Here is a 24,102-nt window from a genome sequence, read left to right on the forward strand (position 1 = left end):
GGGAGCTGGCCCCTGGGGCAAGAAGCCCCACCTCTGCAGCCTGGGACCTTGGGACCTTAGACAAGGACGCTTCCTGAGTCAGTTTCTGTTTCTGTAAAATGTCAACCATACGACCTCCCTCACAGAGTGGAGCAATTAAATGAAACCATGAGTGTGAAAGTATTTGGCACAGTATCAGGGACATAATAGGCCCTCTATACAAGCTGAGAAAACCCAATGAACTGTGTGAAAGCACCTTGTAAATGACAAAGACCTTCACCAATGAAAGGTGGTTTTATAATTTCATATATAAAACCATAATATATATTATCAGAAATAACCCATTTTCAGTTTCATATGCTGCTTTCCAAAGACTCACTTGAGCTCAGTGCCCCACTGTTTCAAAGAGAAATTAATGGGATTTGGATGCCCTGGGGCTGGCTGACTTGCAGCTTGTTCTCCCACCAGCTCTCCAGGGACAGTTTCCACAGCTAGGAAATTTCTGGCTTTTTCTGCAGAAGCATTTGGGTGTGGGTAAATTAAATCTGAAAGAAAGGCAAACAAATGTCAGTTACTCAAAGCTTCTACACAGAACTTGATATCCTACATAAAACACTGACGATATACTATAGAAATCTACACTATATGTATTCTAGTATATTTTTAATGTATACTAGATAAAAATTCAATCTGTGGGTGGCTTTGGTGTTCTGCAACCATTTCATCTAAAGTAGATCCATGTTTCTCAAAGGAAGGTCGTGATATGCTTCAAACCCCCCAGTGCTCACAGTGGCAGCCCAGGGAAAGGAGACACTGGGGCTGTCCTCCGCTGTCCTGTAGACCAGGGGACCTGGCACAAAGCTATGAGCAAAGTCCACTCACTGGTACCAACACAGAACAATTTTCAGGATAAACTGTCAGGTAAGAAAAGCAAACTGCAGATCAAATTATACTACACCCCCTTTTCTCTAAGAAAGTGGGAGGCATACAAATATACACATATTTACTAGTATGTGAAAAGAGTGACACTGAAAAAATAAGTTTGCATATCACAGAATAGTAGTTCAGTAAATTCATAGGCAAATGCACCGATGCTAAAGCATAATCAAATTTCAGACTACAATATCTTTAAACCGTAGGCTTTTGAAATATTTAAGGTTGAAATGATATGATGCCAGCATTTGCTTCAAATAACACATTATTTGCTTCAAAATAACAAAATAAAGTGGGGAGGGGTATCAATGAAACAAGATGGGTCATGAAATAATAATAGTTGAAATTACCTAATAAACAGGGGGGTCATAGTATGTTATTCTCTCTTTGCAAATGTTTAAAACTTCCCATAATAAAAACTTACTTTTTAAAAGTTTTGCCAAAAACACATCCACTACAAATACTTCGTATTCTTCCAGATGATATAATCCCCCTGAGAATACGGCATGTTTGCAAACAGAATTAACACTGCTTCACAATAATCAATTTGATCTACACTTCCCTTTAATAAAGCACCTCTACATTTGCAATATCAACCAAAACAAAATCAGAATGGGACTGCTGAACACTGATATCCAAGAAAAACTTAATTTCTAATCAGATGAGCACACCACCTGAGTCACTCAGGACAGGTCTCTGCAAAAGTTACTGAGCACTGGTGGAGGAAGCAAGCACAGGGCATCCTGGGCCACAGGGGCCCTTGGAAATCTGTGTCCCAAAGGAGAACACCTTACGATTGGCTTGTTCTTTGCAGGCAGGTCACTAACTTGACCATGGGCAGTGTGAGAAGGGTTCCGAGAACACACTGGAAAAGCATCCTGAGTGTGACATGAAGAAGTGATTGCTGTGTACCTATCAGGGGAATCTGGCTCTGGCCAGGAGAGTCAATACCCGGCTTATAATAGGAAAAGCAAAAGGGTGTGTTAGGAGACAGAAGAATTACGGGCTTGGTAATGGATTACCAGTTTGAGTTAAGAAAGCCAGAAGTTACAAACCACCATGGATTCCCAATTCTTGGTTCAAATGACTCTCAAGTATTAAGCACTAGGTGCTGAGAGTTCAACAGATGAGGAGACAGAGCTGTTGCCTAAAGGAGAACACATCTAGGAGAGAGACACAAAATAGTAAAACGTCAAGCTAGAAGTCACCACAGAACACCTCGAGTCCCCGGTACCCAGACCCTTCCTCTGAGCCTTATGGTTCCAGGAAATGCCTGGGGACTATTAGAGGAAGAGGAGGAAGGAATCCCACCCCAGCTTCCACCACAGCAGTTCCTCTTTTCACTCTTTTATATATTGGAGCTCCCTTGAAGATTTCATTTGGAAAAGGACTTCCCATAAACAAACAAAAAACAAGTTCAAACACCACTAATAGGGTCTAGTCTCCTCTACCTACTTTATTTGTCAGCAGATGAAAGCCCAGAGCCAGGGCTAAACATGTCACCTGCCCCTGCGGTAGACAAACCTCACAAGCAGGTGCAGTAACTGTACCTCTCAGAGGTGGCACCCCACATTTGGAGTGTGTGTGTCAGTCAATGGGCAAGAAGGATGCTCAACCTCCTTTATTCAGAGAAAGATAAAACTGACACACAGGCTTCTCAAAGGTGGGCTTTCACAGACCCCCTCACAGGCAAAGCACTCCAATTCTAAGCCAAGCCAGGAAAGAAACACAATGCACTGTAAGGAGCCGAGCCCAGCCTCTCCTTCCTGTGTGGGCTGGCGGCAAGGTGAGGAGCAGCCCCTCTGCAGGAGGGTGCAGACTATCAAATGCTCTTGTGTGGCAAAGCACCTACAAGCAAGGAAACCCCAGACCTTGCAGCACCCCTCAGCCCACACTGGAAACGCTTCCTGAGGAACTCGGGGCCCTGGGGGTGGGGTGGAGAAAAGCGACTGGAGGCCAGGGAGGATGTAGGCAAAACAGGCCATTTCTAAAAGTAAGTATGTGACATGAAAAAGAAGCTATTTCCCAGTTTTTGCTATTATTGTTATTTTTGTCTGGTTTTCGGTTTTTAACAGACCACGTGAGATTTAATTAAAAAGCGGAGCTGCTGGCTTCTCCTCAACACATGTCCTAACATTAGCATTCAGGGAACTGCCCCAAGAAGGACACAAACTAGGACACGGCAATATTTACTTGAGGTCTTCAAGAGGATGGACTGGATTCACAAACGTGCTTTATCTTGCAACCTCAGCGGGAAGAGAAAGTCTATGCTGGAAGGATTGTGGTATTTAGACCTTCTCTATTCTTTTTAAACATTTGCAGCCTAAATGACAACTCTGTGTGAGTTTTAGACTACAAGTTTTACATTTCCTGTGTTGTGACTCCAGCACGGCCTCAGTGCCAGGGTGGTCTGCAGCCGTCTCGGCTTCCAGAGCTCCATGAGCCCTTCCTACTGGACAGCACTCTAACAGACAGGGACCCACCCAGGGGAGGCTCCTGCTCACATCTGGGAGCCTCAGTGAGTCTGTCCCCTCCTCCCACGCTGCCTCAGTCGGGCCCAGGCCCTCTGCAGAGAGCAGAGCTGAGTGGAGGATTCCCAGAAAACCAAACCCTGGACGCAGTGTCATCCAAGAAAGAAGAAAAGGGCACTGGGAGAAGGCCATTCCCACGTGTGTCCAAGACCACTGGTAAGCAAGCCTGGCAATCACTGTTGGGAGTTGGAGGAGGACAGAGTGGGGTTAATCTGAAAAAGCTGCTTCTTTTCTTTATCTAAGTGAATTTTAGTCTAGATTGTGAAGGAGTGGTCAAGAGCAGTAGAGATATCTTCCAAGTGAGGGCCTAGTGTGCATCTAAGCACCAAAAAGGAGATGTCGCAAGCCACCTGGTTCTGAGAGGCCCCAGGGTAGGCCAGCACATGTGTCTAGTTAAGTTACTTGTCCATCTACTTTCTCCCATCCCCCACCAAGGACATACATCTTGTGAGAAATGGACACGGGTCTGATTTCCTAACAGCTGCATACCCAACACCAAGCACAGAGGAGGGACTTAATGAATACTGAGGGACTCAATAAATTTACTAAGGGATTCAATAAATGGCTGAATGAATAAATAAAAAATGGAAACCTACTTACATGGTACAGCAGGGAGGGCCTTCTTCAAGTTGAGAAAATTGAGCAGGAGGCAGGAGAGGTCCCTGCAGTTTTCTAATCATTGTCCTCTCTCCTGCCACCTCTGAAAGACCCCCTGAATTAGGGGTAGGAGAGCACACCTGATTCCATGGCTTCCCTCTCTTTCCCCTCACATGTCTCTGCTCTCCTGAGATTTCGCTCAGTTCCCCAACCTCAACATCAACACAGCAACATCAACCCTGTGTTCCTCTGCACCTGATCCCACCCAGAGCATGTCTGCACTGGCACCAAACTCCAGCCTGTTCTGGACAGTCTCCTTTCAGATCTTCTCCAGGAGGCTCCCAGAAGACTCCTCCCAGATATCCCTGGAATCTAACCCTGCTCATCATCTCCGTCCGCCCTCCCTCCCACACTTAGGCTCCCTTTCAAAGCCTGACTTTAGGAGTTACAAAACCTCCAAGTCAGAAGGAACCTCACACAGCATCTTGTTCACAGATGCGGAAACACTGTGCCCAAAGTCTCCTAAGCTTTCTCCACTAGATCACGCTGCCTCTCAAACACAATGCTGCTAATTACCATGACTTATACTTAAAAATAACACGTGGCATTTTATAGTATTTTACAAATGAGATTACATAAAAGCACAGCTTCTTTGATCACTTTCTGGGATCATGACATTCACTGATTACGAAGAACTCCCGTGACTTTGCCAAGACTGGGTCTGCATTCCACCCTGTGGTTTTCCTTCTCCAGCCCCAGCACTGCACAGAGAGCACAAACTGCAGGAGGACAAAGTGAATTGCCACTTCCCTTCCCCTCCCCCTGCTCCTACACAACAGTTACACTGTGTGATGCAGCTGCTTCAGAGGAGGAAACGTGTGGTCATCCCTCAAACCGTCTCCACGAGACCATTTTCTGCAAGAAATACCATCTGTACTCCAACTCAAGAAGTCTCAAAAACACAAAGTCTTGTTGTCCCTTGCTTGATTGCTTATTAGTTTGAGGGAAATGAAGTAAACAGAATGTGCTGGACATACATCCTGAAACGAGGCTATTAGCTATTTATGGATGCCTCCTGTGGCTCTGGCTGCCTCATTCTCAACCACTGTGAAGGTCTGTGGACCTTTGCTTTTATTTTAGCAAGTTATTCCTTCATGTAGAAAGCAGGTCTTTATTTATCATAACACAGAAGACGCTGCAGAGTGGTGTCTGAGGCATGGCATACTTTCAGAGGCCATGCTGCAGAATGGACAGCAGACAGAGCAGATAAAGAGATGACAAAGTCATCTCACTTTCTAATACTTGCTTGATTAATATAAAGCTGCAAATTCCAATCACACAGGTAACAAACTCTTACTCTGAAGACGTGAACTCTAGAAAACAAATTTAATGTGGGCAATTATGTGACAGTGCCAGCTGCCTATGCAATACTCATTCTAATTCTGCCTTCTTTACAGACTCTGGTTTTGACAGTGGCAGCATGCTTGGTTTAAACACTTGCCTCCCGAAAATTCCTTCCAGCAAAGGATGGCCATGTGACATAGTTCTAGCTAATGAGATATAAGCTGAGGTTTTCTGGGAAAGTGTTCTTTTTGATATAGGTGCCACCCCAAGGGACAGCTAGCATGAGCAGGAAAGCTAATACACTAAGAATGAAGAACAGAATGCGTCCCTCAGTGGCACTGGTGAGTAACTTTGCCAGCCATAAACTGCCTATCATGAGACAAATCCCTATTTGAAAGTCTCTATTAGTCAGGTTTCCTGTTAATTGCAGCTGAACATAATCCTAACCATTTCAAAATTATATCTCATATATATATATATCTTTACACTTAATAATACAGCTTGCCATCTGATCCTCATAACAGAACTATGAGGGGGGTTGACAAGGTCATCGTGAGTATTGCAATCCCATCTGAACAACTGCCTGGGGGCCAGCCCCATGGCCAAGGGGTTAAGTTCACGCACTCCGCTTCTGTGGCCCCCGGTTTTGCCAGTTCGGATCCTGGGAACAGACATGGCACCACTTGTCAGGCCATGCTGAGGTGGCTTCCCACATGCCACAACTAGAAGGACCCACAACTAAAAAAATATACAACTATAGACTGGGGGGATTTGGGGAGAAAAAGCAGGAAAAAAAAAATTTTTAATAAATAAACAACTGCCCAGGCCTGGGGCCTGGACAGTACTCTTTACCCTCCCTCTCCCTCAAATCTAATCTCATCTCTGAAGCCTCCAGTTCTTCCAGCCTACAATCTCCCAACTCTGCCCATTTCTACTCATCCCCTGCTACAACCCTAGTCAAGGCTACCACGATTTCTAGCCTGGACCACACAACAGCCGCCTAACTGGTCTCCCTCCCTCTTGTCCTGCTGACAAATCCATTCTCTACCATTCAGTCACAGTTAATGGTCTCAAAATGCACATCTGATACTATCACTCACCATGCCTTCGCTTGTCTTACAAAGCCCTTCCAAGTCTGGTCCCTGATCATCTATATCGAGCTTCCTCTTTGTCACTCCTGCCCACCCACTCTACCTTTGAGCCAAGGACTTGGTCTCTAGGGCCTCCAGGTTCTTAGTTGACCTCCAGGACTCAGTTCAGCTGTCTCCAAGTCCAAGAAAGCTTTTCAGACACCACCAACACCCTGTGCTCCAATACCCCAGGCACAGATAAGTTTCCTGTGCTCATCTCTGGCTCTGTGCTTATCAGACTACATTGTACAGGTCTCTACCTGTCTGGGTCCTTCACTAGACCAAACACTCCTTGAGAACATGTACTATGACTTACTTGTCTTTACATCCTGGGCACCTGGCACAATGCCTAGAATACAAGAATGGCTGGAGTGAAAGACTAAATGAACAATCTCCATTTTCCAGATAAGGAAACTGAGGCTCGAAAAGACAGAGAGATGCCCAAGACACTAGAGCAGGGGTCAGCAAACTTTTTCTTAAAAGGCCAGATAGTAGTAGATATTCTAGGTTTGTGGGCCATATGGTCTCTGTCACAACTATTCAACTCAATGACTGTTGTGCAAAAGCAGCCACAGACAACACACAAACAAATGGGTGATGAATTATTCCAATAAAACTTCATTTCCACAAGCTGTAGTTTGCTACCCTTGTGCTAGAGGAAAGATGACTTACTCAGAATCTGACAAATAGTAAATATCAGATCCAAGTCTCAAACCCAGGACCCTGGAGCTTCTTCCACCAGATTGAGCTGCCTTCCAAGAACTATACTGCCTATCAATGGAAAATGTTAATTCCCTACATCTTTCCCCATATTGACTTTCGGTGCTAGGAGGGTACTAATGGGTGACACCCACTAGACAACAAATGAAAATGTTTATAACAATTGGGTAACGAGGAGAGAACAGTAGGAAAAGTTTTATTTTTTAATGCAAATCAGAGTTAGAAAAACATTATCTTCGATTCTAGCTAGAGTTAGCATGGTTAGGCTATGCTGAGCAGATAACTGCAAACATAGCTTCAGAAACATCACAGAGCACCATTACAAACTGTAACACATTTTACCTCTTAACCAACTTTTACCTCTGATGATAAAACAAAAGGGGCTAAAATACAGCCTTCTCTCCTTGACTTCCTCCTTTAGACTTTTTGACTTCCTGAATAATTATAGTCTCGCAAGTTGCCCAGCGTTTCCAACTTTCATTATTTGTTCTTAACAGCTATCTAAAAATCATTAGAAGTCTAAAATTATAGTCATTTCCACACATAAAATCTTCAAAGGCACTCCACTGCTTTTAGGATAAAGTCTAAAATACCAAACAGGGAAGTCAAGGCTCTCTCCACCCTGGCCCTCACTGTGCCTCCAGGCTCAGCTCACTACAGCCTCGTGGGCCTTCTTTCAGTTCCTTGAAGGCACCACCAGCTCTCTCCAGCTCTCTCGCCTGAAACTCCTCTCAGGCTAACTCCTGGTCATCCTACAGGTCTCAGCTTAGATGCCACTTTCTGAGAGAGGGCTCCCAACCACCCAAAGCTGTGCTGGCCCCTTTCCTGGGCCCTTGGGACCCTGTAACTTCCCTCTCACACTTATCTCATTTTTTCTTCACACTCTGCTTGACTAGAAACTCCATGAGGAGAGGGACCAAGCCGATTATGGGTGCCTACTTTGCTGAATGAATAAGTAAATGTCAGATGGCACAAACTCTAATTTCCCATACTTAGAGTCCCAAAACCGAATGAAGAGAACCAAATATGGGCTTCAGATGTTCTCTCCGGCTCCCTAGCCACAGCATTTGGGCTTAAAAGAAGGAAGGGTATGTGTTATAGAGATTACAGGGCTGGGTGCTACTTCTTTGCCCCTCCTTTCAGTTTAACACCTGAGTCTCTGTCAGAGAGAAGCACTCTGTGTTCTCAAAATACAGGAACTGAGGCAAATCGAGTGTCTTCTATGCCAAAGGCATTAGCTACCATCATGAATACTGCCGGGTCCCCTACGGGGGTTTCCAAATGTCTCAAATGACTTTGATACTGAGTTAGAGAGCTTCTTTTGATCAAAAGCACTATAATAGTGGCTTTTAAAAACACTCAGTAGAACTGTGAACTAAACATAGAAGGGGTTGAAGCTTGAAAAATGAAGGCATCACCTCAGCTCTTGGTATAGTTAGAGAGTTAAGACACCCATGACGATGACTTGAGAACTCTCACAGGACAACATATCCACAAGTATGAAAGTGCATACGGTAATTTCTCACTGACGGAGAGGACTAACCTGCTGAAAAAGACTGTGAATGGTAAAAACAAGGTTGGCAGGAAAACAGGGGATTTGGAGGAAAAAAAAGAATTAAAAGTCTCAGAAGGCATCTGTTTCTGAAACAAGTTGGTTGCCCATGTGCCCACACCATCCTTAGTTTACAGGGAACTCAAATGTAGCCTGTGTTCTGCTGAGCAGAGGGTTCCACAGGTGTTCTGAAGTGCCGACCACATCTCTTTAAAGTGTCAGAACTAGCCCTCACTGGCTTAAGTTTCAATGTGCACTCCTTTGATCCCTAAAAAATGCTAGTGTAATGGCCCGGCCTTTTCACGTCTTACTTGAGGACTCAGGGGACTGCTTTTTTCTGGGCCTGCTCTTTTTCCCTGCATGAAGACAAGGGGCCACAAAAACAGTCCTACCCTCATAATCTTGGGGGGAGGGGGCGGGACTGTCAGCAAATAACTGTTGCCCTGTTCTTTGCTTAACACAACCAGTCATGAGAAGATCACAGGGTTTTAATTTTTGATATTCAAATATAAAACCACATTATCTCTACATTGCAATCGGCCAGGGATCACCAAGAGTTGTAGAAATGCCACAAATCCAGAATAAAACGGAAACAGTGTTTGATAGTTAAAGTTTTCCTAAGAAACAAGGAATCACAAGCAGAATGCTTTGGGAATGCTTTCCTGGTGTAGACACACATCTGTAAACTCCAGCAACCCTGCCCTGCATGAATGTGCAGGCATGGGCCTTTCACTTTCAGGCAGGGTGGAGCAGGCTGACCCTGGAGTCAGAGTGGGAGTTATACTACCACAACTCACCACCTGCCGACCTCAGCTGTATCATCTCTTCAGGGTGCTTGGCACTGGCCTTGCCTGACTCCCAACGTTGTCATTAGGCTTGAATATGATTCATGTACATGGAAGTACTCAGTAACTATGGAATGCTGCCCATTCATGAGGAATCATCATCATTATTTTCATTCTGAATTTCCCTGCTAAGTTGATTTGCTGTGCCAAATGGCCTTACACAAAGAACTGACACATTACCCTCCATTTCTGACTTACCTGTGTTATCTCTGGCTACGAGACCCTTAGAAAAATCCCCAGGGGTTGGGGAGGTCCTGCTGGCCCACTTTACCATGTCAAGACTGTTGCAATATTCCCATCTCTTCTGCTGAAGCTCCTGTAACCAGTAAGTCATGAGTTGACGATTAGGAGCCTAGAAAGAGGGAGGTGGAGGAAAGTGTTATGGCCACTAGTAAGATGAAGAACTTAAAAAATTACATTGTGTGAGGACAGACTATACACCTCGTCACACGAAAGGGAGAGCTAAAGACAAGAGGTCAAAGAAATTTCAGTCTCAAGATTAGTAGCTTCTGCTCACAACAAGCTGGTCAAGCAAATAGCAATTTTAACATAAAGAATGTTAAGAAATCTTTTTAAATTCTAAAATTACAGAATGATACAATATAACATCTTCCTCAAAAGGTTTTAGGAAGGCTTGATATTCCTGCAGCTCTTTCACTCTGAGCACCTACAAATCCCATCGGAAGAAAGCCAATCTCACATAGGTACTGATGACCTCCTTGCCAAATCACATCAAATAATGGTATTTAAACTCTATGAGCTTCTGGGAGAGCATACAAAGAAAAGGGAGGATTAAAAACCACAGTCATATGTTGCTTAACGACAGGTTCACGTTCTGAGAAATGCATCGTTAGGCCATTCCATCATTGTGTGAACATCATGAAGTGCACTTACACAAACCTAGATAGTATAGCCTACTACACACCTAGGCTATACGGCGGTAATCTTATGGGACCACCGTCGTATATGTGATCTGTTGTTGACTGAAACGTTGTTATGCAGTGCATGATTACAGATGGCCCATCTACTGTAATGGCTAAAATTTTTTGATATTGACAATACCAAGTGCTGAAGAGGGTACAGAGCAACTGGAATTTTCATACACCACTGGTGGGAATGTAAAATGGAGCAGTCTCTGTGGAAAACAGTTTGACAGTTCCTTATGAAGGTAAATGTACACTTACACAGTGATCCGGCAACCCCACTCCTAGGTATTCTATTTGCCCAAGAGCAATAAAAACATATATTCACACAAAAACCTACATGCAAATGTTCAGAGGCTTTATTCATAATCATCAAAAATTGAAAACAAGCCAAATGTCCTTCATCTGGTAAACAGATAAACTTTGGCACATCCACACAATGGAATACTATTCAGCAATAAAAAAGGAGCAAACCATTAATTCACACAACATGGATGAATACCTAGACCCAAAAGGCTACATACTGAATGATTCCATTTATGTAATATTCTGAAAAACCAAAATTATAAGGACAGAAAACCTATCTGTGGTCGCCAAGGTTTAGGGGTGAGGGGAGGAGCTAACTACAAAGGGACAGCACAGGAGAATTTTTGGGTGATGGAACTATTCTGCATCATGACTGTGGTGGCAGATACATAATTCTAGGCATTTGTCGAAACTCATAGAACTGTATGCCACAAAGAGTGAATTTCACTATTTGTACAGTAAAAAAAAAAATCAAGACACAGAGGGAACCCAAAACAACGAACCCAGCTATAAACAAACTAGACGGCAGGTGTGGGTCATAGGTCTCCAGCTGCCCCCACAAAGGAGTCCCAAGGAGAATGATGCCATGGCACGATTATGGGAACCTCATCAACACTGGCGTCCTGCAGCCATAGTACACGTCTGAGTAGACAGCAGACATAGGGGGTCCCAGGGTCAGAGACAGTCTGGAAAACTGTAGGCCTGACAGCAAGTGACAGGCCAGAGACCAAACTGCTACTGTCCACAAAGAAAGGACAACCTCTGGGTGCTCTGACTACAACCTGGAGACTTTTCAGTGACATGCGCCCACACAGACCCAGGTAAGGAAAACCATCCACTAGAGGATCACTGTGTATTTTACAGAAAATTTTTCCAACTATCAGCCAAGCTATCATTTCATCCATTCATTGAACTAGCATTTACTATTAACATTTACCTCCTAGGGACCTGGAATCGGGATTTGGCTGAGCAAGAAAGATAAGACAACAAACCAGTAGTTTCCAGTCGTTTCAAGTGTTAAGTGCTATGACAGAGGTCAGAGAGGGTGAGATAGGGCTGGCATGACTGAAGAGCACAGATGAAAGACATCTAGCCCAGTGAGGGAGGTGAGGCAAAGGCCAAGGTACTCAAAGGTTAGGAAACCTGCCACCTGCAGATTCAAAAGGTACACAAGATTGGCTTAATGTCTGTCTTCTCCAATAAACATAAACTCCAAGATGTCTCCATTTTCTAGCACCTAGCTCAATGCCAGATACATAGTAGGTTTTTGTTGCATAAATAAGTGAAGAAATGAATGAACAAGTAATCAGGAGGTAATACAAGAGCTTGGTCTTAAAGGGCAAGTAGGAGTTAGCTGGAAAGACAAGGTTGAAAGAAGAAGTTCTAGGCAGTGAGAAGAATATGTGGAAGGGTCCAGAGGCAAGACAGCAGAAGTGAGCGGAGGCTGGAGGGATCCGAGGGAGGTGAGGCTCAGATAGGCAGGGACCAGGCCAGAGGGGACTCAGGTGCCTTCCTGGATTCTCAGCAGGGCAATGACATGATTAGACAACTCGCTGCTGTAGAAAAGGGGAAGCAGAGTTCAGAGAAGGGAGGAGACTAGCTCAGGCCTGGAAGCTGTGAGCCCTTGAGAAACCCAGAAGCAGAGCCTGAGTCTGCGGCAGGTAGGTCACAGGGTGGATGGTGGGGGCTCAGCCTGGCCCTGGGGCAGAACAAAGAGAACCCAGCATTCTCAGAGGAGGGAAGACGGGAGTGGCTGAGAAAGTAAGGGACTGGGAGACACAACCACAGGCAAAATCAGATCCCTAAGCCCACCTAGACCCGCTCCTTCCTTTCAGAGTTCATAGTGAGCCTGCAGTTTCCCAACCCCCAGCTTAGAGGAAAGTATGTTTGGGTGGTGTGTGCTTGCGTGCAGTGTGCATGTATGTTTACGCACGCATGTGTGTTCTGGTCCTCCCACAGGTTCCCCTGCCTGCCTGGCCCCCTATGCCCATCCTAGGGAGAAGACCACTCGGGGTTGCCCAGACACTTGCTCGACTCTCTCTCCTCAAGCCTGCACATGCTACTCTGCTCCTATTTGTGCTCGGTAGCAACAGGCTGCTCAGAAATCAGGCACACACTCACCGGGTCAGATCCCTCACTGCTCTCAAGCTGTCTCCTGCAATGCAGGCACCATGAAAAATCTGCTTTTTACAAGAAAAAACCTTTTCCTTTTAAAATTCTGGGTATTAAATCGAACTGGGGAACAATTACTAACCTCTTAATCATCTCTCACTAAATTCCTGGGGCAAAATAACTTTTTGGATCACATGCTTTCAATGTCCGACATATTATTCATGTTACAGAAATCTGGTCAATAAAGCAAAATTATCTTGAGACAATGATTAACTGGGGCTTGTCTCTTTTTTAAAAATCACTAGAAGAATCTGACTTCAATCCCCAAGTGGCTTGAGAAAGGCTGCTGGGGGCTGTCTGCACATGGCTCTGGGGCATGTGCCATCATCAGGGAGGCCGAAAAGCCCCAAAGGGCCCTTCTCCCAGTGGGCTGAACCCAAAGGCAGAAATGCACACAGGTTATCAGACAGGGCAGGACTCAAAGTAAAACACAGCAAAATCAGCAGAAATCCAGAGAGCCTCTGCATTCTCCATTTGGTATCTTTTTAACAGAGTCTGAATTGAGATTTGGCCTCGAACAGTACTAAATAGATGTAGAATCACAAACTAGCCTCTTCGCCCCAGTCAGTTTGACATATAAAGTCGGTCTACATCTGCCCTGTCCAACAACACAGTAGCCACTGGACACACATGTCTACTGAGCACATGACATGTGGCTACTGCCACATAATGAAATATTTTGGATACACTGGGTTAAATAAAATATATTTATTAAAAGTAATTTTACCTGTTTAAATGTGAGTATTTGAAAATTTTAAAGTGGCTATTATGGCTCACACTGTATTTGTATTGAACAGTGCTAGTCTAGATAATGATGGCAAATAAATTCCATTTTGAAAGCCAAGATTGGAGGGAAACCCATCAGGGTGGGAAATGGCCAGGAGATTAAAACACAGGCCAAGGGGGCTGCCCCATGGCCGAGTGGCTAAGTTTGTGAGCTCCGCTTTCACGGCCCAGGGTTTCACCAGTTCAGATCCTGGGCACAGACATCGCACCGCTCATCAAGCCACGCTGAGGCAGCGTCCCACATAACACAACCAGAGGCACTCACAACTAAAATATTCAACTATGTACTGGGGGCCTTTGGGGAGGAGGAAAAAAAAAAAAGATTGGCAACTCAGGTTATGCTCAGGTGCCAATCTTTAAAAAAGAAAAACGCAGGCCAAGGGCATGGGGTTCTTGGGGGTGTGGGGCAGCCAACATTATTCCCCTTCCACAGGACTTCATGACTTAACTTTCTTCTTTAACTGGGCACCTCCATATCTCCAACCACCCCATGCTCTGTTAACGCCCACTGAGATGCCAAAATTATTTCGGCACCCAAAAGAATGGGTCTGCCTCGTCTGGCTGATGGCTCATAGTTTAAGTACCTTTATTATCCCCTACCAAAGTGGGGCAAGTAGGACCCTTGAATGATCTGGCTTCACAGATAGCACCTCACGGGTCTATTACCAGGAGTTCTGTCCATGGAGCTACAGCTCAGCTGGTGACAAAGAGCACGTCATTGCTGAAGCTTATCACCATCACACTATATTCCCCAAGCACCCAGGGGCCAGAGAGCTAAGAACTAAGACTGGGAGAGAATCAGTATCTGCCCCATCCTACCCTCAAATGATGATTTAAATGCTTTAATCTCAAATTCTGGAGAGCCACCAGACATTCCCAACATGCTGGAAGGAACAGAGATAAGGCAAAGCTCCACAGCTTAGCAGAGAGTGGGAGCCAATGCCAGGCAAGCACCCAGCAGGAGGCCAGGTATCTGAGGTTCACTGGGGCCATATCTTGAATCTCCCATAACAGTTATCTCTCCAACTTCTACTCATCCTTCAAAATCTAATGCAAATGCCACCTCCAGAGGAGGTTTGCCTGACCTGAGCCTGCATATTCTCTCCACTCTCTGAATAGGGAGCTCACAGCACCATTCAGCCTAGGTCAGCTTCCCACAGGGGTGAGAATTCTGAAAAAACAAATAAGGTGTGGGGCTTTGACCACCGAATAGGTAAGCATATTATAAAGCCACAATAATTAAACCAGCACTGTATTGCCAGAGAATCAAAATATGGAGCTAAGTAGACATCAAATGCAGGATTTCAAATAAAATCAGTGGGAAAAGCATTAATTATTAAACAATATCATTAGGACAACTCATTAAATATTTAGAAAGAAATAAAAGTATCATGAACTATGACCTAGGTGTGAAACCTAGGTCATAATATAAAATAAAATGAATTCAAATTTGATTCAAGATTTGAATGTAAAATAAAAACCATTTAAATTACTAGAAGAATGCCTATGTAATTAAAATTAAGTTTCTATCTCTTTCTGCATCTTGTAACAACAGTTGCATACATTTCTACCAAATTTTAAAAGTATGCAAGGGATAGTCAGACTTAAAAATCCAGCCATGTGGCACAGCAGAAATTCACACGGAAGGTTTCAGCAGAGACCTCCAGAACAGCTAACACCGAAGCGCGATCAGCAGCCACGAAGATGCTGTGGACAAGGAAAACCAAGCGCTCTTTCAAAACTGAGCCCCAAAGTGAAAGCTAGAAAGGCAGATCTTCAAACTGTAAGCCACAGACCTGCTTCTCACAGGGGCAACTCTAGGGAGCCGGCTCCAGGCTGAGTAGTGGCAGGGAGGCACTGATTTTAACAGGGTTAATTATTCTCCCCAGCAACATAAAGAAACCACTTGCTGTTAACATTTCTATTCTCTTGGAATGTAAACGCCTTTCTAAACCCAAAAAGAAAGACAGCAGAGAAAATGTCTACGTGTTCAAAAACACCACAAACAAAATTCAAAGACAGACAATAAACTGAGAAAAAAACCACAATAACTTCCAAGTTGCTGAGCATGGTGTGACGTTTCATGCCACCACAGCTGTGCAGAGGCACCTCGCTCTGCCAGCAATCAGAGAACTCCTGTTTGCCTGGGGAGCTCCTATTCATCTTTTTTTAAAAAAAAAAAAACATATTTTTGGCTTTTATCTCTAATAATAACAACAACTCACATTTGCTGTGTAAAATTTAGAAAACACAGAAAAACAAAGAAGAAAATAAAATGAACATAACCATGCTGCCAGTAATAACGTCAATCAACTCTTTGTTGTACGTCCTTTCAGATATTATTCTATCCATAAATACATATACCAATTTTCTTTACAAAACTGGAATAAAATGATATAGACTCTTCCATAATGTATATTTACATATTAGTAATAATATCCATTAAGTAAACAGTTACTACATGCCAGACATTGTACTAAACATCTCATACACACTAGCATCTAAAGCTCCTAGCAATCTCACAAGATAACATTACCAAGTGCCCACGGACCCTGGAGCCTAAATGTCTTGGTTCAAATGCTAGCTCTGCCATTTGCTAGCTATGTTAAGCAAGTTACTTAACTTGTCTAGGCCTCAAATTCCTTCCTCACTGGTAAAATGTGAATAATAACAGGAACCTACTTCATGGGGTTGTTATGAGGATTAAATGAGTTAATGCACGTTAAGCTTACAACCGTGCTTGGCACACAGTAACTACTCATTAGGTATCAATTATCCATATTATCCCCACCATCTAAGATCTCACAGCCAGTTGGCACAGTCAAAATTCAAACCTGGTCTGTATGACTTGCTACCAAGGAGAAGAATGAGAAGTGCATGTCCAAGACAAAATCCATCCTCTCAGCATTTCAGCAGGAATCAGAAGTTCCTCTATGGTTTTTCTCAAATACTGAAATGTTGATGACCCCAACGAACAGCAAAGTTTAATTTAAAACACTGTAAATGTGTTGGCTTCATGGGCAAGGACAACTCCCGCATCAGAGGCTGATCCTTTACCCACCCCGCACCCGGTCAATGGAGAAGGTCCTCTAGACATCAAAGAGGGGTGGGCACAGCTTTACTGAGTCAGAGAGAGCATGACCATCAGTTTATAAAGTGCTTCCACTGGATGCTGTTAGCAACAATTCTGCTCTAAGGACCTTTCTAAAAAATGGACTGCAGTGAGCAATAACACCACCATGTATAAACAAATATGGAGAAGAGAGAAACTGTTCTCCAGCATAACAGAATCACCAGGTCTCCAGGTCCAAAGAACCCTCCTGTCAGCCTCTCAGATTCATGCTCCCTGACATTCTCCAGGTTTATCTACCTCAAGTCTCTGCAGCAGCATCTTAAGTGCTCTTGCTGTCCTCAGTTTCCCCTCTCCAAACCCTCTACTTACACCTAGCCAATGAAGTCATATATAAGCCCATGCTAAAAACTCTCTGACGGCTTTCAAGTGCCAAGAAATTTGGCATGGTAATCTGGTCCACACTGCCCCACACTCCACAGGAGTACAGCCTTTCTTCCACACAGCAGGCACACAGAAGCTAGTTCAGCTTCCACAACCCCTGTACTTACTGCACTAACACCCACCTGCAAATTCCTACTTACTCCTCGAGATGCAACTCAAACATCCTATCTATGAGGCCATCTGAGATCCCTTACAGAACCAATCATGCTATCTGTGATGACACAGCGCTTCAGTCACCCATTTAGGGTGCAAACTCCGGGCACCTCCCCAAAGGGTCAGGGCCTACCATGTTTATAAGCCAGAAGAACAGCATAACCAATGGTCACGATGGAGCCACAGAAAGGAGAATACACAGACAGATGGGTTAAGTTTGCACACTCCACAGAAAGCAATTTAAACTGGATGGATAGTTTGACTCACTCATAAGTCTTAAAAGGATGCAATGGCTGCTCATAATGAAGGAATTTTTGTTTTAAATCTAAAGTAGGATACCTGGATTTCCAAGATGTGTCTAAGGCAATTCTTCAAAAGCAATACAAAGCACAAGAATATTATAAGCAGCCTGATAACACAAAACAAAACTCAGATGAAAAACAGACCACAACTCCAAATCTGATAAATAACTTTAGGTTCCAAATTTTCTTTTGAATGTTCCAAAATCATGAGCCTGGAAACAATCTCAAGGGATCTGGCCCAGCAGCAATGAAAAAAAGTGAAATTTTTCCCTGGGAAGGTTTTGAAATCTTCCGTTTCAGTCCAGTGACAGATGCTGAGAAGAGAAATGACACTGATCTCCTGGCTCCTCAGAAAATGGAAGGCCTCTGCATGGACCTCCATTCCTCTAGGAGACACAATAAATTCTTATTTATCTTTTTACACTGCTATCTTAAAATCAGTTGTTTTCACATATCTCATTAAAATAATTATATGAATTCTAATCTAAATCCTTTTCAAATGCTGAGCAAGAATCCAGGTCCCACCGTCATCGTCCCTGGACAGTGTGAATGGGAGGCGGGCAGCCTTCCCCTGGGAAGGTGCCCCACTTCTCACCCACTCTGGAAGGTGGGAGTCTGAGTTTTGCCATCTCTGACAGTCAAGCATCCTCTTCTAAAAAGCAAACACCTTGAGAGAAAAGCCGTTTCTTAAACTCTTCTTCAGCTTCTTAAACCCTTCTTCAGCTGACACCTTTTTCAGCTTTAATGATTTAACAGAGATTAACAATAAGGGCAACGGAAGAGGAGAAGAGAGGCCAAAGACAGAACAAAGACAAGCAAGCACATGTTCATAGAAAAGGTGGCATGAGAGATTTCATGGGCTGGGCTGGGCAAGAGATTTCACCCAGACAGGGACAAGGCCACTCTCTGGGCCTGCTCTTCCCTGCAGGAAATGTGGAAATGTCAAAATGCTTTCTGTTTCAGAGAGAAAGGGAGCACGTGGCCTCCAAGTGACCACAGGGCTACATTCCTAAGGCTCCCTATCAGCTCTGCCATTGCACAATAAGAGAGAGCCAGGGTTTTATGAGCTCAGGATAAATAAAAACTCTGCAGCCACAGCCAGCAGCCTGTTGGAGAGCCCCATGCCACCTCTGCCTGCAATGGTTTCCACATACCATGCAAAACTGCATGCGTTGCTCTGGCTTGATGTTTTTTAACTTAAAAGTAGGACACAGGGGGGCTTGCCCCGTGGCTGAGTGGTTAAGTTCGCGCACTCCACTGCAGGCAGCCCAGTGTTTCGTTGGTTCGAATCCTGGGCGTGGACATGGCACTGCTCATCAAACCACGCTGAGGCAGCGTCCCACATGCCACAACTAGAAGGACCCACAACAAAGAATATACAACTATGTACCGGGGGGCTTTGGGGAGAAAAAGGAAAAAAGTAAAATCTTAAAAAAAAAAAAGTAGGACACAGGAATGACTGACTTAATATGATGTTTTAGGAACTGGGTTTTGGGAGGGGCAGACTCCCAGGCTCCACCAATCAGAAATGTGGAGGGCAGGGGAGCCTGGTACTAGAAATCTGCCCAGGCCTTCAGTGAATTTACAGGAGTGTTTGTGGAGCATGTTGATTTCTAACAGTCTTTTAAGGTAGAGCTGATGTCTCAGGAAAGTGTCAGATGGTTCTTCTACACTATTCTCTTATTTACCTCTCTCTGGGTGAAAAGTTGGGGGCTCTAAAAGTCCTTACCAGTTATTCAATGGCGGCAATCATTAAAACTTACTCTCCCAGAAACACCCTAAGGACGCCAGGCAAACACTACTGCCCTCAGAAGCTTCCCTCTGAATGCCCCGGGAGGAGCCTTGCACATGGGGGTGTGCCAGTGACTAGGCAATCCACACAAGAGACAGAAACCTCAGGGCTATCAGGGAATTGGGGGGAGGGCGTAACTGACCCCAAATCATTGCTCTGGAGCATAGAAACTCAGAATGCAAAAAAGATATGCAGATAAAAACCAGAGTGTCAACCTAAGGATAAATACTTCACTGCTCTCCACCCACGTAGTTCAGTTATTTCTAGTTCACTTAGAAAACCATCAACAGCGCCAGTCCTTACTTCAGAGCCAAAGAGAACAGTCATTCATGATCTGGAGAGCAGTGCTTCTCAAAGAAAGGGCCACAGAGGTCTGTAGCAGAAGGGTTGGGATGACGGATAATAACAGATTTCTGAGGTCAATCCTGGCCTACCAATTGAGTCAGAATCTCTGGGGGTGAAACCCCAAAATTTGCATTTTAACAGGATCCCAGGAGGCTGCTTCTCCATGCTTAGTTTGAGAACCACAACTCTGAAAGAGATGCATCCCTTTAAAGAGAAATGAAAGAAAGCTTTATCAGCATGTTATCTCTGGGATAGCATACGGTGAGAGAGCTGTGTAAGCTGTAAAGCCTAAAAAGCCGGTTCACTTCCAAGGCTAGAGTGTATGGCTCACAGAGCAGCAAAAGAAAACACAGCCAGCTACCAAAGGTCTGATCTCCTCTGGTGCACATTTCCAAAGAGAAGCCTGCTGAGCAGGGATGCACAGGCCTAGTTCCTGCCAGGGAAGCACCACTAATGTCCATTATCAAGTCAAGCCCACTGGAAGGTCATCATCTATACTGTTAATTTCCAATCTTCATGACTAAACCTCTTAAGTCTATGCCAAAGCACAAAATAGGTAACAGTACAAGTTAAATATCTGGATACAACAACTAAATAAACAAAATAAGCCTAATTTCCTGCCGATGGATTAGGATAGAAACATAAAGCAAGTATCATCAAACTGCTGGGTTTAAAATAGTAAAATATCATGTGTCTGGGGAGGTTTTAGTGCCAGAGCTGCCACTACCCAGCTGTGGGACTCAGTTTCCTCACTGTGTCACAAAGCGGGCAGGGCAGGCTAATCTCTGAGGGTCTCTTCAGTTCTGCCTAAGGGATAATGACCCTCGGAGCCAAAACACCAAATGAGTTCCTCCAGCTCACAGAGCCACTTACTGACAATGCCCTAATCACACCCCAGAACGGGACAGGACCAACTCCCTGAGGCCAGAGTAATAGTTAACTCCAGCTAGATGCCCATCAGGGCCTTGCTCAACACAGTCTGTTAGGCGAATGGCTGGCCGGCTACATCACATTTTGAAACTTGGGCCACCTTCCCTGCAAACACAGCCTCCCCTGGACATCACAGAGTTGGAAAGGGAAATGAAAACTGGGCCTGCTGCCTAGAAATAATTCCTATAATCCAAGATCAACATCTCTGATAACACTGGCCTGCCCACCTCCAGCCTACCGCCAGGCCTACCAACCAAGACTCACACAAATTCTCACCTGAGGGGCAGATTGCTCAGGGAAAGTCTGCTCTTTCCGATAGGGCTGGCCCTGGAAAGGGGCGGAAGAGAAGCCCAAAGGATCTCAGCTCCTAACTCTCCCCCTTCTCCACCAGATCCCAGTTCTCCTACACAATCCATCTGAAGAAGTTAAGCAAATGGCCAAGCATGCAAACTCATTAAAAGACGCTGATTGCCATCTGAGTGGGAACACATCTTGCTGACCTAAGAAGAACTAAATCTTTGAGCAGCTACACAATTATACCAAAACCTTACCAACTCTCCAGGCCACCTTCTCCAGGGAGCGCTTCCCAATCATCAGTCATGCAGATCTCTCCTATTCTGCAACGCTCACAGAAATGGGTATACAAACCACAGATTTCTGGCTCTGGGCCATATCCACATCAGTAACTTACATAGAGAACTCCCCCTCCTCTTCATCTGCTATGGAAAAACGCCAGACCTCCCTCAAAATCAAAAAACTCGCAGACATTTGATATTTACTCCCAAGGCTGAACACTACAGACAAACATAGTTTCTCTCCAAATTTTTTTTTGAAGCTATCAGGTGCTAATCTGTTTTTAAAGTCTTAACACTGTAGTTTCCTAAATGAATGGAAAAATTTCACTGCTGTATCTGCAGAAAAAGCATAATGCTTACAACATGGCAGATGCTCAAAAATATTTGCTGGGGAGGGGCCAGCCCCGTGGCCGAGCGGTTAAGTTCGTGCACTCCGCTTCAGCGGCCCAGGGTTTCGCCGGTTAGAACCCTGGGCGCAGACATGGCACTGCTCATCAGGCCACGCTGAGGCGGCATCCCACATGTCACAACTAGAAGGACCCACAACTAAAAATACACAATTATGTACCAGGGGGCTTTGGTGAGAAAAAGGAAAAAATAAAATCTTTAAAAAAAAAAAAAATTGCTGGGGGCTGGCCCAGTGGTGCAGCGGTTACATTTGGCGCACTCTACTTCAGCAGCCTGGGTTTGCAGGTTCAGATCCCAGGTGCAGACCTACTCCACTCATCAGCCATGCTGTGATGGCAACCCACACATAAAATAGAGGAAGACTGGCACAGATGTTAGCTCAGGGTTAATCTTCCTCAAGCAAAAGAAGAGGAGGATTGGCAACAGATGTTAGCTCAGGGTGAATCTTCCTCAGGAAAAAAAAAAATGGCTGAATGGATAAATCTCAATTTGCAGAGGGACACTGCAAATCTCCCTCTGACCATGCAACAAGAGCATACCACACACACCCCAAGAGAGCATGAGGGCCTGAAGCATTCCTTCAGTCAACTAGTATACACTGAGCATCTAATACATGTCTGACACTCCTCTAAGCATAAAAAACACAATGGTGAACCAGAGACAAATCTCTGCCCTCAGGGGGCTTCTGCTCTACTAGGACACAGCATCAGATGCTGCAAAACGAGACCAGGACTAGATCCATTTCAGGGAGCAACACCATCCTGAATCTCTGTCGATTTGGGGTTTCCCATGCTCCCTAGTGAGCTACTGTTTATTGCACAATCATGAAACCTGCAGTCTCCCCAGGGACCATCTCAGCCTCTTGTCCCTCAGAGTGCCTTCCACACACAAGTGCCAAGCATGTTCACTTCACTGATTCTCCAGTTAGAGTATCTAGCAGCAGGCTAGTTACAAGCATCACTACTTCCTAATTCACCATTCCACACTGCATTCACTCTGTGAAAGCAAACAAAATCCACCTGAGGACGGGCTATCTGACAGGATGTAGGCAAACACCCACTCTATTACATAAATAGATGCTATTACATAAACCTCTAAGAGAACTGAAAATTCCTAATCAAAACCTCCTCCCCTCCCTTAATCTGGGAGTCATTTCTACAATAACAGGGTTCTTTTCTTTCTTTAGAGGGAAGGTTGTCTGTGTTTTGTTCTGACCGCAGATGGGAAGGCTGTACCAACCCAGTGGCTGATGGGTACGGGCACCAGGACAAGGAGATCTGTCCACCCCTCAGAAGCCTACGTGAGGAGGGAGCTCATGTTCACAGCCCTCCCACGAATGCATTTGACCCCTCCTTCCATTTCTCAAGAAACAGTTACCTCCAAAGGGGAAGGAAATTGGCGATGTGCGTAAGAGCAAAGCAAATGGAAAATGAGAGAGTTTAATGAAGGTGGCCATTAGGAATGCTTCAGGAAAGGCAGCCCACTCTGGCAGGACAAGCCCCAGACACACAAGCCCCCAAAGCCTGCAGTATCCCCCACTCAGGAACAACAGGGCTTAAGAAGCAATGGACTATGATATCTTCAACTTTACATTTATTCACTTTTAAGCCAACCTGTCTGCCAGTGTGTAACACAGATACTTCAACCCTTAATACACAGACAAGGTAATCCTCCAACATAGTTAGATGAAAATACTGGACGTCACCCAACCATCAGTTTGAGAGAAAGAAAGAAAAAAAAAACTATTTGTCAACCCCTCCTTAAAACTCTTCACTTTCCTACAGCTCTGGCCCCAAAGGCCTCCCCTTACACAGGCTATGTCCCCTTTACCCAAGCTGCCATCTGGCACTCCTTGGGTCCCACACAATCAATCCCCCCACCGAAGGGCCTCTGCTTCTGCCATTTCTTCTCCCTAGAACACTTTACTTCCCTCTCCATTCCTCCAGTCAACACCAACTCATCCTTTATTCCTTTTTTTTTTTTTTTTGAGGAAGATTAGCCCTGAGCTAAAATCTGCTACCAATCCTCCTCTTTTTGCTGAGGAAGACTGGCCCTGAGCTACCATCCGTGCCCATCTTCCTTTACTTTACATGTGGGACGCCTGCCACAGCATGGCTTGACAAGTGGTGCATAGGTCCGCACCCGGGATCCAAACCGGTGAACCCTGGACCACCGGAGCAGACCATGTGAACTTTACCATTGAGCCACTGGGCTGGCCCCCCAACTCATCCTTTATATCTCAGCTCAAATGTCACTTTCTCAGGA

General features: G+C 44.7%; 1 protein-coding gene across 3 annotated transcripts in view; it reads right to left on the reverse strand.

Moving 5' to 3' along the window:
* The window catches only part of TBC1D2B (TBC1 domain family member 2B), an 84,836-nt gene that overhangs the window by 55,220 nt on the left and 5,514 nt on the right, over positions 1 to 24,102 (reverse strand). For all 3 annotated transcript variants that reach the window (XM_044763785.2, XM_014856412.3, XM_070497481.1), the window contains 2 exons: positions 9,830 to 9,983; positions 359 to 524 (listed from right to left, as the gene is read on the reverse strand). In XM_044763785.2, coding sequence (XP_044619720.1) covers positions 359 to 524; positions 9,830 to 9,983 — 320 coding nt within the window. The remainder of the gene's footprint in view (positions 1 to 358; positions 525 to 9,829; positions 9,984 to 24,102) is intronic.

This window comes from Equus asinus, chromosome 2 (assembly GCF_041296235.1).
Source record: "Equus asinus isolate D_3611 breed Donkey chromosome 2, EquAss-T2T_v2, whole genome shotgun sequence".
Lineage (NCBI taxonomy): Eukaryota > Metazoa > Chordata > Mammalia > Perissodactyla > Equidae > Equus > Equus asinus.